An 18,470-nucleotide genomic window follows, 5' to 3' on the forward strand; every position below is an offset into this window, starting at 1 on the left:
GAATTTTCAGTTATATCAGCCTTCTTCCCAAGCTGTTTTTCTCAGCCTACACCTAGTAGGTTTTTGAAAGGTCCAATAGGCCTTCCTAAAAAGGACTTGCTCTGTCATCGTGATGGGAAAACTGCTTGAACTGGGAAAGTTTTCCTTCTTTATTTGCCGTGAGAACAGCTGTTGGATAGTTACCATTTCTACAAGGGTGGGAGAGTTTTAGGCCCTACTTTCCTGTTGTTTCCTTTAAAGATATCTCTGGCCTTTGAATATGCTCTTGTTGTAAGACAAGAAAGTAATTCACCTTTGTGCCATATTGTTCCAAGACTGTGTGAGCACAACAGAAGTGGGTTTTAGTATCCTAGGTGTTGGACTTGCCATGTTGGTAAACCAAGATCACCTGGAAAGTCTCTTTGTTTCTTTATATTGATTACTCAGCAGCTTAAGGAGTTTTTTACTAGATTTTTCACTGGGTAGCTGACAGTGAAAAACAAGTTGTGGAAATAGCTCAGAAAAAAAGCCTCTTGGTGTAAATACATCCTAGTTAGGCAAAATCAATTGTTTCTTTCTGAAATGTGCCAGATGTTGTGATCTGCAAAGCTGTAATGCCAAGCTCCAGTCTGTCTTCCACCACCCGTGGTCTGGCCTTACAGAGGCTTTGTGGAGTGATGTTGCCTTTGGGAGAGGAGAGGAGTTTGTCTATGCTGACTTGATTCTGAGTTCTGGGATCTTCCAGGCACTTGTTTGCTGGGTATAGCTTGTAATGACCCATGGATACGGACAAGCATTTAAGGTAGTAAAATGGATTACTTTGTCTGCTCTTCCCAAGATATGTTTGCTGTATGTACCTTCAGAGTACATCTGTCTGCTTCCCTCTGTGAAAGTCGAGGAGAGATGTGAATTCTTGGGGAAAGGAACTGAGAGCTCTTGCCCTGTTTTGTAACTGGTGAGCCCCGAGTTATGCTTCTAGGCGTGCTCAAGGTTAGGCTAGAATTGTCTAATAGAATATGTGAACCCAGCATAAGTGTATACAAAGACTGTGCTTGCATGTACTTACCAAGAGCTCAAAGAATACTAATTGGTAAATAACACATCTTTCTTGGTAATATAAGCAGCTTGAGTTCTAGTAACTTACCGCTGGAAAATCACGCTGCTATTTTATTTCAGTTTGATTTTGATCACAGACTGGAAGATGCCTGGTCTTATAGTGTCACCTAATCTAGGTGGCAGCTGGAAGAGAATGATTTTTCCTGGCCATCAAGAAGGAATTATCCAGAGATGATTGTGAATGCTTTGTTTGGAAAGCGAAAGGGGAAATTTGTAGCAATGAGAAATCCACATTTTTGTCAGTTGAGAACTAGTTTATTTGTCCACCGAAATATTTTCCTTGGAAGTTGCAAGGCATTTCACAGAAATTGCCATGGAAACTGCTTGAAGACTGCTGTTTGAATACTCAAACATCTTAATGTATACGTTGTCAAAAATTTACAAGTATGCTGAGGTTCGGGCATCTGCTTATATCATCAGATGTTGCCAATATCTGAATCCTTGCAAAGACTTGCAAATAGATGTATATCAATCAGCATGCAATGGGCTACTTTTCAATCTAAAGAATGGAAGTGGAAAGGGAGAATGACGCACAAACAGAAGTACCAAAATGGGAAATTTCTCTTAACTGGTGTTTGTATTGTTCGTTTGTAAGTCAGACTCCTTAATCCCTTTCAGCTTTCAAGTGAATGAACAGTATTGTGAAGTCAAATCTGCTGTCAACATTTGCAGGCAGGGAAATTGGTAATATCAGAGAGTCTTGAACATTAGCAGTCTTACTAGCAAGCATGTCCAACTGTTTTACAATTTTAAAAAAAGTTGTTTTACAAATTCAGACCCTCACCGTCCTGAAATTTTTAAGTTGAAGCAGTGGAAATACAAACTTTTAAACTGAAAATCTTAACAAATTTAAAATTCTGTGTAGTATATAGAGCTTTTTATTGAAAGACTGTCAAATAAGATACATTCTTGTTAGTATTAATTGTTCGTTAAGAGGGAAAGAAGCGTAGGCAAATGATCTGGAACAGCTACTCAAGTCTAGTCCTTCTTCTGTTGAAAGCAAACTTGGATAAAAATAAAGAGAAAAGAGCTGAAGGAGATTAAAAACAGATTTTATCTTTGCTACTGTCTCTTACTGGCAGCCTTTCTCTTGGAGAAATACTGACGTAGTATCGGTCACCTTTAATAAACTGAAACTCAGATAGCTTGAAGTTTTGCTTTCAGCTGATTCTGATCACAGACTTGCAGCAATACCTGGAGAACATGACTAGTTCTACTAGCCAAGATTAGGCAAAGACCATCTAAAAAGGAGAAGGAAGACAGTTCTAGGTGAAAAGGGAAATCAAGTCTCAAATTTAAAGTGGTGTTTAATATGTAGCTGGAAGGAGGTTATGTGACTTTGTGATTTTTTGGGGGGCGGGTGGAGGGGAATAGGGTGGAAGGTGGAGGGGGGGGGTCGTTCCTAATACCAAATTCGCACTGTGGTCAACACATCTCCTGCAGTGAAGCTTGAAAACATCCAGCAGCAGTATTTACCTGGTGACACACATGTTTACAAAACTCTTTACAATCTGTATGATCAGTCTATTCATCTATGCTCTCATTTAATGATTGTCAAATAAGCAGTACCTGATAGTAGAAAACCATCCTATTCTACTAGCTTATGAAAAGATAGTGAGTGCAAATATTTCTCTTGTTTCTAAAATTTTTCAGACTGCTGATTATATTAGCCTGTATCTTTATTAGAAGTGTGAATTATTGCTTAATCTACTTTGTACCAATCTATTTTTCTCCATTTTTTTTTTTTTTTTGACCTTGCAAAAACAGTTCAAGAGGTAGGCTGAATGTGATTCTTCCTATCTTGGACAGCTTAAAGTCTGGGCCATTACACAAAAGTGGATTTAGTTTCATGATAAATCATATTCTTCCATGGTCTCCTGGTTAAGTCCTTGTTTCTTAGATTTGTAGTAAAGGAAAAGGAATGATGCCATGCTGACTGAGTCGAAATTTCTGTGCACCCAACATGAATCAGATGAGGAGCTCTGACACTGTGAGGACTTGCAAGCCTGACCCCTGAAGAAGTTATTTCTGATCAACAGTGGAATAAAAGTTAGCTGTACAGTAGGAGTTTCATTAAAATTTCTGGTAGGCAGTGTGAATGAGAAGTGAAAACTCTTGCACCGCAAAGGCTGAATAGCTAATTTGTTGGGAAGTTTCTTTAAACATTTCTTTCAGCATCCCTGTTCAGGCATTGAGCTGCAGTAGTGGCATCATATGAATGAGTATGAGTGCTGTCAGGGAGCCTTTAATTATATGAGCCTGGATTCTTCCTTTGCTGTAGTAGAAGTAAAAACTACTTTTCATTGCAGTGGAAGTTGAATTTACCATACTAACATTTGAATTATACAGATGTTTCAACCAATTGTGTAGGAAGTAGTGCCAACGCTGTGCGTGTGTGTGCTTTTTTTCCTCAAACTAAATTGTAATTTATTACTAGCTTCTACTTCAATTTTGTGTGTGTTTTAATTAAAGCTTCTATAGCTTTAATTAAAGCTGTGCTTAACACTGAGAATGCTGCAAAAAGCTTTAAGCATTTGAACAGTGCCAACTAGGATTATAATTAAATAAATTGAAACATTTGTGATGTGAAAAGGCAGACATCATCAAAGTAACGTCAGAGAAATGTTGAATTTAGACATCAAAGCAATGTATAAAATAGATTGTTTTGGTTTTGTATTTTCAGGTGCTTCAGCTACAGAAAGTCATCTGGAAATAGAAGGACTGGCTAATTGTCTGTCATACTATGGTATTTCTGATTTGAAAGAAATTCTGAATGCAATAGTTAATAAAAATGCAAAGGAAGTATATGAATGTAGACCTCTCAAAGTGATAAATTACTTGGAGGTAAGACAAAATAGTTTGCTTTTAAGTATTGGCCATCTAAGCTGATAATATATTCTTAAACCTCTTGAAAATCTTTCTTCAACTTTCTGTTTTAATTATGTGTAGTTCTATTCTGAATAGAAACTACTGTTGAAAGGAAACAATGCCATATCCTCTTTGAGGTGTATGGGCTTTGCACTGGTTACCAAAATACTTCAGTCAAACATGTCTAAAACCAACAGTCATCCAGCATGACATCGTGCACGCTGAGAGCTGGTCTTCACCAGGTATTTCTACACAGGCTGTTTTCAGACTAGAAAGGCAATCTGAATTAATTCAATATTTCTTTATATTATTCTGAAACATTATAGACAGGCATTTCTCCAGGTTAGAATACAGAACTAACATAAAATTGCTTACAGACTTTGGAACACAGTTGACTCCAGAACAGTCAGTAAGATTTAACTCCTTTATAAATAAAATCTCTGTGGAAGAAAAGATATATAAAATGGCTTAAGGTACTTGTTTGTGAAAATCAGGCATTAACTGAAGCTTAACTTTCATATAAACTTCAATGAGATGCATACTTCAACAACCAGAAAGCACACCATTTCCACTGACAGAAGAAGAATTTTTGAGAGTCATTCAAAGGGAGAGTAGAGATACATAAAGGGGAGTTTTTGCCAAAAAAAAAAAAAAAAATAAGCTGTCACTGAAATGAAGGCATAGAATGAAAAGATAAGTCTCACATGCAATGAAACTCATGTGCTTCTGCATGATATTGAGACAAATGCATGTATTTAGTTAACATTAATAACTTCTGCTGTTATAGGAATTTGAGTATATGCTGACAACCAAGAGAATCTTAGAAGAAATTGACTCTATTCAATGCAAGAGTGAATCAGTTGGGTAGTGCACTGGCAGAAAGGAAACCATGCTTTCTTCACAAGCAGCCAGTATTATTAGTTGCTAGAAATACAATCCTAGAATAATTCCTAGAAGAATTTCTGGTTTGTTTTCTTATAGAAGACACTATGCAACAGTTGGAATGGGAATGACTCTTGCTAATATTTGATATGCAAACAGATAAAATTACCTGTCCAGAGACAGTCATTGGCATGAAGTTTGAGACAGCTATTTTATTTGTCATTTTGGGGCAGTAAGTGTGCAGCTGCTGTTGGATCCAGTGTGATGTGATTCTGTTGTGTGCTAATGAACCACCCTGGTGCACCCATAGAAGAAATTTAATGAAGGGGTGAGGCAGATGTTGAAACACCTTTTTTAAAAAAAAAAAAAAAAAAAAAATTTGGTGGGCTTAACACTGTGGAAACACAGTTCACTGTGTTCAGATTTGTGGCTTGTATCTTAAGGTTCACACTTGAGCAGTCAGTGTGTCTGTGCATCTTCTGGGAGACTCAGAAGAAAGAATATATGAATGGTTAAATGGTTTGCCTTCCTAGGTAGAGAATAGCCCACAGTGTTCTTAAGCCTTGGAAGGCAGGGGGGGAACCCCCCAAAAAAGACAATACCCAGGTTAAAATGTTACAAACACTGTCTCAAGTTTGTAAAAGGTGAAGGAAAAGTGTGTTCCTCATCCATTCCTGTCTAGGTAGAATTACTGAAGTACAGGAGAGAAGACACTGACAGGAGGGCCCAGCTTGGGGGAGAAACCCAAAAAAACGGCAACTTCCTGTTGTTGTTGTTTTTTTTTCCTTTGTAGAAGGATGCTTCAGTAAGTGTGTTTTACAGTCGGTTCTGGTTTCCAGTGTTATGAGATAACTGGATGCAATAGGCTGTGATTAACACAAGAGTCATCTTCTAAAATTTCAGTACAGTGTTTTCAAAACTTTTAACCAACTATGTATGGTTTCATTTAGATTGAGTCTTAATTTTGTGATGTAGAATGTGTCTTATGAACTGGAAAATATCTTCATCTACTACTGGTGCCAACAGGCAATAAGATATTCAGAAACACTGAGCTTCTTGCCAGAGTGGACCTGAAAGAGTGCAAGCATGAGCAGGAGACTCATTGTAGAAGTGTCAGGACATGGCCAGTAAGGTAGCTTTAGAGGTACATTTGTGTTACTGGGATTCAGATTTTTTGAGAGCAGGAGAGAGAAGAATGACCTATGAACAGTGAGTGCCTGTTTTCTGGCAGCCCCCAGTTAGTATGCTACAAAGTGGTACTTTAAAACTATTGGGGTTTTGTTTTGTTTTGTTTCCACTTTCCACAGGGAGAAGCAGTACGTTTAGCTCGGCAGCTGCCCTTACATTTATCAAAAGAAGATGTTCAAAACACAATCTACAGGATGAAGCAACAGCTTGGAAAGGAAAATAAAGGCTGCGTTCATGGTCGTCCTTTTTTTCATCACTTAACAGATATTCCAGTAGTTAACAAGCACAAATCCAAGGAAATTATCCAGTGAATGGAACATTTTGTTTGGATCGTATTTCTCTTGCTTAATTTTGATCATTACTTACTGTATAATTTGAGCATGTTTTGTCCAAAGCTTTGGTATAATGACTTTATTATCATAATTTCACCTTCTGGAGTTTTTTGGGTTTAAATTCAAGTGCTACATGAAAACTGAAAGTAAACTCATACTGTACAGTAATCACTATTTTTTCCATTATGAATTTATTAAAGAAATGTTCAAAACTGTTTTGATGCTTTTCTTACTGCTGCAGGTTTAGAAAGTATCAAACTATTTTAGATATTAAATGATTAGAAGTTGCTTTCAACAGAGCCTGGCAACATTTATGGCATAAAGGATGTAAGATGTTGGTTTTTAAAGGAATACCTGAGGTGTGCACATATTTAAATATGTCATTGCCCTGTGCAGTTACTGTAGCTGCATTTTCGTGGTGGAACATTTCTACTTGGAAATTGTTTGCTCATGTAAATGAGTATTGAAATCCTAGTGTCCAGTCTCCAAAGAGCTTTTCCCTAAGCTAAGCAAGTTACTTGGAACATTTTTAACTTTGACTCATGAAAGTATGTTTCCGAGAATTACAGTACACTCTTAAGAGCCGAGATGAACAAAAGCTGGCAGATGGCTTGAGAAGATCCAACTCACCGGAGCAGAGGTTAGTACATGTCAGTGCATACATGGACTGTTTGCGGGGGGAGACGCGTGCACGTTTTTGCTCGCAGAGGATGCATAACTAGGGAAAAATTCTGCTGTACAGAGACCCTCTGAGCCTAGTGAGTGCACAGCAGTGTCTCCGGACTAGAACGTTTTAGAAGTTTCAGGAAAGATCCCGTGGAAACGTCTGTCGTCGCCCGACCGTCCTGTCGCGGGGACGCGGAGGCCGTGCGGCGGCGGTCGCCCGGAGGTGCGCCCGCTGCCGCCGCCGCCGCCGCCTGGGCGGTCGGGCGGTCGCTGAAAGGCCGCAGCGCGGCGCGGGCGGCAGCGCGCGTCCCGCCGGGCCGACACGCGCCGTGTAGGAGCGCAGGCTGCTGAGCTGCTGCCGTGCAGCGGCGCTCTGTTGGCGGACGAAGGTAGGAGATGGCAGTAATACGTGGCAGCGTGTGAATTCTGAACTGAAAGTAACGTTCACGTTTGTCTGCCGTAAAAGTGAGTTTATTCTTTTCGGATGGAAGCTACGTGTATAATTCCAAACTGCGGGCAGGAGAAACGGGTACAGAAAACGACCGCTGCGCTGCGTAGCAGTTGCGCGGCGGTTGCAGGCGGCCGCGGCCCTGGCGGCAGAGCCGCCGCCCGGCTGCAGGCGCCTCGGCGCGGCGGTTGGAGCGGGCGCGAGCCTGCCCCGGCCGCGCCGTCGGCCCCTAGCGAGCGGAGGGTAAACCGCGGGGTCTGCGCCTCGCGGAGGATCGTTGGGCGCGGGCCGGGGGCTCGGCAGCGGAGCTCCGGCGCGGGCGCTGCCCCCTCCCGCCCGATCCTGAGAGGTTGTCTGGTTTTGGTTGCCTTTTAAATACAAAAACCTTGAACGTCGGTTTTCTTTTTGAGTACAGGAAGACCTGTTGAGCGAAGAGTGGTTTTTGCCTACGTGTAGATACGAATACGAACGTGAAATGGAGGTAATGCCTTTTCAATGGTTCTCTTCTAAACGTAGTGGTAATCTTAATACTGAAGTCGATGTTTCCTCTGTGTGGAGGAATACGCGTGTGTGAGGGATTTGGAGTATTTCCGTGGATTTCTTTCTTCCTTTAATGCGCATAGTGGCGGTTCAGAGGATAATAACAAAACCAGAGAACACTCAGTTTGCTTCAGAAACGCTTCGCAAGGCTCTGGAAGCAGGACAGTCTTTACGATCTATGTTGTTGAAATGGGCTCTTCTGTCTTTCCATATTTAAAATGGAATATTAAAATATTTAGTAGCGGGCTCAATACCACCAAGTAATTTATTACAGTTAGTAAAACAAGTGATTGTTCCTTGGTCACAACTTATGTGAGCATTTTTGTTTCGGGGCTTTTTTGCTTGTTCTTTGTTTTTTTTCCAAAGGCGTGCTGGCATTACTTGCAACAAAATAATCATCAAAGACCGACCCCCTTTTTTTTTCTGAAAGGGTTGTAGTATTTGCTCTTCAGAAATCATTTTATCTGGTGTAAAGCATGTCTGGTTTTGTGTCTTTGTAGTATTTTGTTTCTTAAACAAACCTGTAACTCCAAATTATTTTTTTTACCCATGATAGCAATATTTAAAATAAAGTATGGAGCATTCTATATATTTTTGCTCTCTTTTGTACTTAGCATTTAAAAGAGTGCATTAACAGTTGCCTTGCAAGAGACTTATGGTATGTCCATTTAATTTTGCAAATGGGAAGCTACCAGATGTAGCTTTTATTTTCTCTAAGTATGGTGTATCATATCTAAAATTATGAAGAGTATAAATGTGGAAATGTTAAATCTTTTGTTAATGGCTTCGAATTAAGCACACATTGTTGCAGATGATTTGGAGGACTTATTTAAAGTAAATATACAATTTCAAGCTCAATTATCATTCATAGTTTGACTAAACATAGTGAGATATTAGTTCTGTGAATTTGATACAGTGTTACTTCATAATTACGATGCTTTTTTGCAGTAAATTTGATATAGAACAGTTGTTAAAGGAAAGCTGCTGAATAGTGTGACCAAACATTTTATGGAAAACATCTGGTGAATTAGTTCAGGATGTGCACTGCATAAGAACAGAGTCTTTTGCACAAAATGAGAAGGAAGCTAACTCCACATGTATATGTTTTGTGGACATGAGAAGAGGTTAAACAATTATAAGTTAATTGTGTAAGCTAATAGGAGTGGTGCTCACAATGTCATTTTGAAATCGTTAAAGAGGAAATGGATGAGAATTATTGTTTTAAAATCTCAAATGAACGGTTTACACCTGTTAATGTTACATTTAGAACAGCTGTTTCTTTTATTATCAGTAAACAGATGCAGAAAGTAATGGAATGTTTTAAAGCAATATGTTAATCCTGTCTTCCACTACTGAACCTTCTCACAATATCATGATTAAATACTAACTGTAATGCTGTTGTCATCTGCAGTTACAGAATTCTTAGTTATTTTTTAAATCATTTATATATCTGAAGTTCTAAATGTTTGTCCAAAGTTATTGTAGCCATTCATCAATGATTTGTAAATACTTTTGCATATCAGTAATTTTATTAGTGATTCCATTGGACTGAATTACTCAGTCAAAGCAACCCTAATTTTGGGGTTGTTCAAATGATTTTTCTATATTTGTAATTTTACTTTGAAATGAAAGGAAACAAACTATAAAGAGAATTAAAAAATAGCCTTCGAGGGCTAACAAATATGGTTTGTATGAGCTCTGTATGTGGTTGCTTGGTATTGCATGTAAAGCTTAGCCAGAGCAGGCTTGGTTAGATCCAAGACTTCAAGTTACTGCCTGTTAGAACAGTGCCGATAAGATGGTGCAAGTAAGGTTCTTTAGTGCACAGGGTTTCTTGTTTTCTGTGAAAAGAGCTGTGATAAAGTGTATCTTATCATAGCTCAGATTTTCTATATGTCTTAGGACAAATTATTATGCTACTAAGGTACTGAAATACCTTACTGCTATGGTTAGGACAGCCTCTTGGAAAAAATACCTTAAAACTGCAGATACAGTACTCCCTGTAGTTAGAGAAAGGTATTTCAGAATATTTAAAAATTAGTGCCTTATTTAGCCTGAAGCTTTTTAGAAACCTGTAACTGTTCAAAGGCAATGACAATTTGTCTTCAACTGAAAATATATGTCTTAAAGTTAAAATTTTAGTATCTGTAAATGTTCTAAAAAATGTATCATTTCAATGAAATAACATGCGATTGAGGAGCATTACTAACTCAGCACTCAAAGAACGGAAGCACAGAAGATTAATACTGTAAAAGTTGTTTGGCAGATTAGTTTTCAGGAAATGTAGAGACCAATGAATATGGCAGCTGCATTATTAAAATACTGTATTCAAGCCCAGGTCAAATTGTTCATTCATGCATGGAGTAACTCAGCATTAATTGAATCATTACATTTTTTAGATACTTTAGATCACCAACACTTTGTGATTCAACACTTAAAATGCTTCTTTAAATTAAAATATTCACAAGGAGCAAGCATTTTAACAGAGGAACACTATATTAAGCATTTATACATAGTCATTCATTTGTCATATCATTACAGTAATAAAATCGGTAGACCTAAGGTTCTACCTCCTTTCTAATGCCTGGACAACCTATTTTTGAGATTTTTTTAAGATGCTAAGTCAGGTATATAACCTAATGTAAGATAATAAAGAAATTGTGCCTTCCCTTGTTCTTGTTAGCCTGGTGCTGTTTATATTAGATAAATGACAGAGTGTCCCTGATGAAAGGTAGGTGTATTTGTTTTCTCAATAAGAAAAGGAGGGGGGGGGGAGGTGAAACCCTCATGTTTATTAGGTAGGTTTTAAAAAGAGTCCTGTTATCTTACTTCCAGAACTTATAAATGAGTATTCCTTTGGAGTTAATTGGAGTTTATTTCATATAAAGTTGTTGTTTGAGGGCAAATTGTTTCAGCTGTAAAGAGCTAGGTTTAATTCTTGTCAAACTTCTGGCCGGAACTGATTAGTAATAAATATTTCAAAGCAATGTGCTGTTGGACTTCTGTTGTTCTTTGCTTAAATCGGGCAGCTTGACTGTTTAGTCGATTGAAATTCCTGCTGGTTTAGGAGTGTGTAATTTAGAACAAGAACTCCGTTAATACTTACTAAGACACATGGGAAAGAATATGTGTGTAGTTTTAGGAAACTCTTCCATCACCCGAGGACTTCATGAAGTTTTCTCCTGCGAGGGGGTATCCTGCACACCAGAAGGCTTCCAGAGGCTCTTTGCCCCTGCAGCTCTCTGTCCCGCCGGCTGCACAGCAGCCCCGTGGCCAGCAGCCGCTTCCCGGCCGCGGGGCTCTGCACCTGCCAGGCATGAGGCTAGCAGGGCGCCTGCTTCCCCTCGTGCTGATTACGTGCATGCGTTAACACGTGGGTAAGTGCAAAAGTAATGACAAACTCGAGAAGAAAGTTGAGAACAGAACACTGCATTTCTGTCAAAAATTGATTGGACAAGCTCATAGGTAACTGGAAGGCAGTTTCAGACAGAGCAATTGCATTAGTGTTGTCTTCTCAGGGAACGAGGCTATAAAAGCCCTGATCTGATAAACCTCGTATTTAATTTTGAAGCTGAGCTTGAAGATTTGTTTTTGGAAACTTGTTGTCTGAGGTCCCACTGCCATTGAGTAGTCGTAACTTTGATGCCTTATTTTTCTCAATCTTTGTGCAATTGGAAGTGCTCTCAACACCTTTAGGAAGTGTGGATTTGAAATTCTGGTTTTACTTATTTGCAAATAAGTAAATGTGATTCTGTATCAGGTGTATAACTATAACAGCACTAAACAGATACCCTCCTTTTAAAATAATAATATTATACACTAGTTGTGAACTTCTTTACTGTAGAATCTCAAAATACTTTACCATGCGCAAACCACTTACAGGCTGTGGAAAGAAGAAAGCGAGAGATGCACCGAGCTAGATGCACGGCTGCGGCAGGGGGAACCAAACCCTTGCATCTTGACTCCCACTGTTACGCTTTCGGTTTAAAGAGCATGAACCTCATGGTTAATGGTGGATGTAGTTAATTCTTGTCTGATTACAAACTTCTTGTGGAGTCCTGAGGACTGTAATCACTGACTTCAAACTAATCTGAGTCACCAAAACTTATGCATTTTATTATTATTGCTATTCTGTGTTCTGTTTCTTCTCAGTTTATTTGGCAACTAGATATCAAGAAGGTGTTATATTGATTCTTCAATCAAGTAAAGTACAGAAAGTTTCAAGCACTAATAGTTTTGCTTTTTGTTTTTTAAACATATGTGGATGCAAAATTAATAACACTAAAGTTAACTCTTTCAAATAAAAACTTAAATGATAAAATATATGGGAATGGTAACTGTTTTACCAGTTTTCGGTTATCAGTGCAAGTCTTTTAACTGTAGCTCCAAAATCTGGAGCAAGTATTTTGGCATAGCACAGTTTGTTGTAAGGAAGATTTAATAGCTTGTTACGTCCTATTTCTATAAACAGAAGTCATTTAGAGTTCAACAGATATATTTAGAATCAGCATTTGTGCTTGTAGTTACAGGCTTAATAAAGTAATCTTTGAAAAGTTTAGCATACAGAAAGGGAATATACGACTTCAAACTTACCTCATAACTAACTCCCTTTTAAGAGGCTTTGACATACTGCTTAATGTTAACCTGTAATATTAGGAATCCAACTTGTTATTAAAAAGATTTGTAAATGAAATCATAATAAATGTAAATGTTGCATGCATACATTAATGGTTTTAGGAGAGTTGTATGATTACTATTTTACAACTTAAATTATGAAACAATGTGTGATCTTGCAGATATTATCCTGGCCAAATTCCCCAATCTTCACTGAGACTTTCTGTGTGTGAAAGAGTGCCGTTAAGGCCCAATGAAACAGGAGGTTGAAAGTTATAGAGAGCTTCGCTTCGCTTCACTTCGCTTTGTCAAAGTATTATTAGGAGTTTGCAATGAGTAATTTGTAATCTTGCCTGTGATTTGTTGACTTCAAGGTATGTATAATATCTGAAAAAAAGGATGTTAAATCTGTTTAAGATACGAGTTTTATAGCAAAGTGTAAATTAAAGCTAGAGTGACCTTTTGGTGTTGTTGATCATGTGTGTGAAGACGTTCATCTGTTAGCCTGCACTAATCACAGTGACAAGGCTGCTGCTCAGAAGACAGCAGATATGAGCAATATTGTTGTATATTTGCTCTTCTGCAGGTTCTTTATTGAAAAACTTTGTAATTGAAATGTTTATAATCACACTTGGGGGGGAGTTCTCCCCACCCCCTCAATATTCTATTCTGGCAAAGGTAGCTGTTCTTTCCCTAAGAAAATAAGATTCATCAAGTGGTGTAAATAGATGTTAGTATCCCAGTTTAAATTTCAGTTGATATTTCTGCCATCATTGCTGGCTCTACATTGATGTGGGGTCTAGTAATTTCTACTATATCATTTCTAGTATAGATTCCGGAGATGGAAAGCTTTGAGTTAAAAATATTTTATGTATTTTTTTTAGTATTAACTTTTCCCCCGTGTGTTTTGACAAAATAACAACTGTTATCATTTCTCCTTTATTAAATTGCTATACTTCCAGCATCACAAATGTCACTAGATCGTGTGGTTACCCAACCTTATTAAAGAAATATCTTGTGAATTTTGCTTTGTAAATAACTAAAAGTTTCGTTTAATATTATGATAACTCAACAGGATTTTTTTCCCTCCTTTTTTTTTTTTTTTTTTTTTTTTAAACCAGGCTTGAATTTTGATTGTTTCAGTAAGCATCTGAGAAGTTCTCATTTAACAGTGTACTACTTAAAATGCCACTGGGGAGGAAGAAAAACATAAGTACGCTTTTCCCACATTACTTATGTAGATTATAAAATGATACTTTACAGTATTCATTGCTATTCATCCAATAGTCTGAAACATTAAGTTGTATGCACAAATATGAGTAATATTATACCCATTTGTCCAGTGATTAAACTGGCATCTTGAAAAGTGGACATGACCACATAGCTGGCTGATGGCAAATCTGGGAACAGATCCTAACACACTGATAGTGTTTCCCCACTTTAACTACATTAGAAGTCCAGCAGTTAAAAAAACCATGATATTCTGGTACAAAATGATATATATATGATGTGCAACACAAAAGATTTCCTGTTTTCAATTTATGTTCTTCAGTCAGTCCACAGGTCATGTAAAACATCACTGAGAAAGTGCTATATCTACATATACAAGTGTTTCTATTGATACATTATTTTTCTAAGATTTTGCTGAGTAAAGCTATTTCCATACATAAGCATTTTGGCCATCTGCAACTGCTTGTCAGTGAGCCTGGTTTGAGAACACTGGTCGTAATTGTAACCTTAGGAATGTGTGACCAGCTCGCAGCCAGCTGTGCATGCCCTGACTTTTTCCAGGTGTTAAGATACATGGCCACTTTTGTTCACTTTAACCGATGGGGCAAAATACGTTCCTTGTTTTTTTCCCCACCTTGTATTAAACCCACAAACTGCTGTTCGTTTTGTTTGTTTGCTTTTGTTTTCTAAGATGTCATTGATAACAACTAGGTGAAGCCGTCACTTAATTATTATGAATATATGACACATTGTTCGATGTCTGTATGACGGAATATGTGTAGAGAAAACCAAAAAGGTCCTCAATGTGCAGTCGTCTTGTAAATTAACAGTGCTGACCCTGCAAATTACAGAAATCCTCTAATTTTTGTTTGTCAGAGATTTTGCCTGTTTGGTTAGTACTCGTATTTCAACGGCATAGATATTTCTGCAGCTTAAGCCTCTTCAGCTAGACAGTACCAACATTTTGTAATCAAGTTTTATTTTAATAGTCTATTTCATAACAGTAGGAGCACTTGCTCACTGCCTTCAGCATGGGAGTTTAACTGGAAGTCTTTCTGAATCCAGTCTGGAGTTATCTGTATAGAATTTTTTGATTTTGTTTTCCTAACTTTTGTAGGTCCTCTTGTGGTTTACAGTCGTTGAGTGGGAGCCAGGTGGTTCTAGTGTAAATCAAAGCAAGATCCGTAATGGGAAAAATAGGTAATGAGCATCTTCAGTTGTCTGCAGAAAAGCTGATGATAGACATTTTGATTCAAATATCTAATGTCTTTGCATTCAAGAAATATCTTCTGCCTTGTCATGATTATTTTTCACTAGAAAGTGATGCACTTCTAGTACTTGATATGTGTTGTCACAGAAGTAAGTTAATGTTTTCCCCTTCACCTTTTGGAAAACTATGTACTATAATACCACAGTAAACAAGAATAACTATTCAAAATAAAAGTGAAAACCTTTACATTGCAGTACATAGTCTATATGGAAGAGATTATAAATTAAATAATTTAATGGAGAGGTGAGAAAGTAAGTAATGATGGCTTTAATTTGACTGTTTAAATGTAACAATATAACTGATGTAATATGTGCAGACTTCAACTGCACTAGCAGACTGCTATTGTGACCAGAAATAAAGATGACAGAGGATCCTTTGCACAGGGTGATGTTACACAGAGAAATACTGCTCTCTTGTCAGACAGTTCACACTAGACCTTGCACAAAGTAGCTCTACCACTGCAGAGGATCAGGCTCTATTCCTCTGGAGTTAAAGGAATAAATAGAAGTCAGACTAGAATATGCAACTTAGACTTATCTGACTACCCATTTACGGTTAATATAGCAGAAGAGCAATATAATTTGGATTTCAACTTGAATTAGAAAGTCAAGTTTAATCCTAGCATCACCCACAGACTTGAACTCAAGCTGATAAAAAGCTATTCCAGAAAGAAAAATATTTTTACTATCCCTATGTAATGTGGCTACAGTAGAATATGTACTCTAATTTCACAGTAGAAAATGTAGAAAAACAATAATTGTTAATAAGCCCTGCTGTTCAAAGAAGCAGTGCTGTAGAACTTACCTAATACAAAGCATCTAGAGAAATGAGTTTATAACTTGGAAAAGGAAAAGGACAATTCTTTATAGGGCTGAAAATCATCCTTTATCTCTAAAAGTAACCTGCCTATTCAGATCAGTTTCCAAGGCTGAATAAATTCAGACCTTCAAACAGAGCAGATCTGTATCTTCTGTAACAAACTGTAAATTGGTGAAGGATGAACTGGCATGTACAAAAATGTATGTGAAGAATTTGACAAAACTTTAACTAGAAATAGTGCTAATCTTCCCCAGTCTTCAATCACCTCTAATTGACTCTTGGGACAAAACACTGACTCTCCCATCGTTCTGTGGGGGTCAGCAGAAAGGGTTTTTTCAGACCTGTGACCTATTTATTACATTTTGTAGTTGAGGTGGAGTGAAAGATAAATGTCAGACCTTTCTAATAATGCCAAGACAGATCCTTTCTAGACAAAATATTAATCAATGTTTGACTAATGCTACAGTAAAAAGACAGAAATCACTGGAAGCGCAAGTGTGTTTATCGCTCCCTGTGAGTACTAGCTCAATCAGTACATTTGTTTTACTTGGAGTAATTTAGAAGATGTGTACCTCTTGCTTAAAATTACTGTCTTTTACAGCCCTTTCAGTGACCTTACACAGTTGGGTTTGGTCATCTGCAAATGTCCTAAGGATATGCAGATTCTAAACCGGAGCTAATATTTTCCTAAACATTTTGAAATCAGTAGGAGATTAGCACATCTGAAAGCCTAAATGCATTTCAAAGTTTAGTCCTTAGGGACTCAAAACTTAATTAAATCTTGAATATCTGTGGCAAATAGGCATCTAAGCACTTGCTTAGCTCTTGACAAATGGTCTAGAACTGTTTGCTTGGGGAGGAGACGAGGACCACACCAGTCTGGTGCTGAGACCTGCTTAACATAAGCTTGTAGCAAGAAAAGTTCTCTCTCAAAAGTGCAATGTTACGGAGTGCTCTTACATAATGGTACTAAGGAAGTGACTAGGTTGTGTGGTTATTTACGAATGTTTCTCAAGTTAAAATACTGGTGTGTAAATCCTCTTTGATAAGCGGGATCCATGCAGGCTTCATCAGAGCACATAGGAAAGCCAACAATAAAACCCCAAAAGAATTTAAAGGTATAAGTTAATTACAATAGTGACTTGTGCCTCTGACTTCTGTCTAGTGATGATTTTCAGATGTGTACTGCTATTGCAAGATTCTTATAATGCTAGTCTTCCGTATTTCCTGTGAAACTTAATGTTCAAAAAGCTGCAACAACACTTAACTATTCTGTTTTGTAAGATAGAATCACTTAGAATACTGTGATATTTTTGTTGTTATCCGTGTCCCATATGAACAAAATAGATTAGCCAGTCAATAAAATATACCACCCACAGAAGTTGAGAGACAGAAGTTTAAAAACAATAAAATAAAAATCTGTCATGTATTATGGTAGACTAAGGCAAGGAAGCCAAATAGCTCTAAACTGTGTGCAACCTAATTGAGGAAGTAAGATACTTCTGCAGGGTATGGCTACATAATGTAAACAATTTCTAAGAGTATTTGGCAGTTTCTTGGACTTTGCTCCAAGTGCTATAGTTCAGTTCAATGGGAATGAAAAGCCGTGCTCCATGACAACCTTTATATTTCATTTTGAATGAATGAAATTTGGAAGCAAGTATTATTACTACTACTACTACTACTACTTAAGAGTGACAATTGAAAAAAAAGAGATGCACAATTGTATTTCTTCCTGCCTGCTCATTTTTCTTTCATTGTTAACTTTTAATCTCATTTAAGTGGAAAGAATTCAAATACATTCAGATAGCTCTACTAGCATAACATATGTTACTTGATTAAATACAATTTGATTTATAATGACAGTTGCTACTTCGTGTTTGGAGGAGACTGATCTGTATGCATGCTTTAGTTTCCTGCTCTTTCTCAGAGATTGCTTTGGGGGAGAGAATAGTTATTTCTGATGTTAACACTGTGTATCTTCATGTATGTGTATCTTCATAGTGGTATTTATTAATATACCTGTGGGGACAATTAATGATCTTGAATGCTTTCATTATGAGAACTTAGGACTTACAGGAGCAGGAAACACATTTTTCTTGTGTAGCCTTTGAGGGTTTAGTTAAATTGCTCTGATGCATTGCAACTTTCAATCCTGTTTTGTCTTCTGCATTTTCATCAGATACTGCAGGCTAAGTAGTATTAATCCACTTAGTAGCGGGACAGAAACTCCAAGTAACACCAAGAACTCTTTTTCCCCACTTCCACGGCTGCATACTAAAGGAGTTGACCAGTGCTGCTAGAGACCCTTGCTCCAGCAGGCTAACATAAATTAAAGGTCCAGAGCACTGGTGGTGTTCACTGTTGTTAAAATTCTCATAGGACTCTTTACAAGTATAAGATGTTAACCCCCGTGGTCTGGCCAGCTTCCAAAGTGGATAATTACATTCTTCCTACCTAAATTCCCCCTGCAATTTCGATTAGATGTGGTGGTATTCTTCACTTCCTGTCCTGGGCC

The 18,470-nt window shown here is 37.7% G+C and overlaps 1 protein-coding gene across 5 annotated transcripts in view; it reads left to right on the forward strand.

Moving 5' to 3' along the window:
* The window catches only part of PMS1 (PMS1 homolog 1, mismatch repair system component), a 46,897-nt gene extending 40,330 nt beyond the window's left edge, over positions 1 to 6,567 (forward strand). For all 5 annotated transcript variants that reach the window (XM_062579154.1, XM_062579152.1, XM_062579151.1 and 2 more), the window contains 2 exons: positions 3,779 to 3,939; positions 6,153 to 6,567. In XM_062579154.1, the coding sequence (XP_062435138.1) occupies positions 3,779 to 3,939; positions 6,153 to 6,344 (353 nt within the window). In that variant the 3' untranslated portion in view covers positions 6,345 to 6,567. The remainder of the gene's footprint in view (positions 1 to 3,778; positions 3,940 to 6,152) is intronic.
* Positions 6,568 to 18,470: the final 11,903 nt, after the last annotated feature.

The sequence above is a fragment of the Rhea pennata genome, chromosome 6 (assembly GCF_028389875.1).
Source record: "Rhea pennata isolate bPtePen1 chromosome 6, bPtePen1.pri, whole genome shotgun sequence".
Lineage (NCBI taxonomy): Eukaryota > Metazoa > Chordata > Aves > Rheiformes > Rheidae > Rhea > Rhea pennata.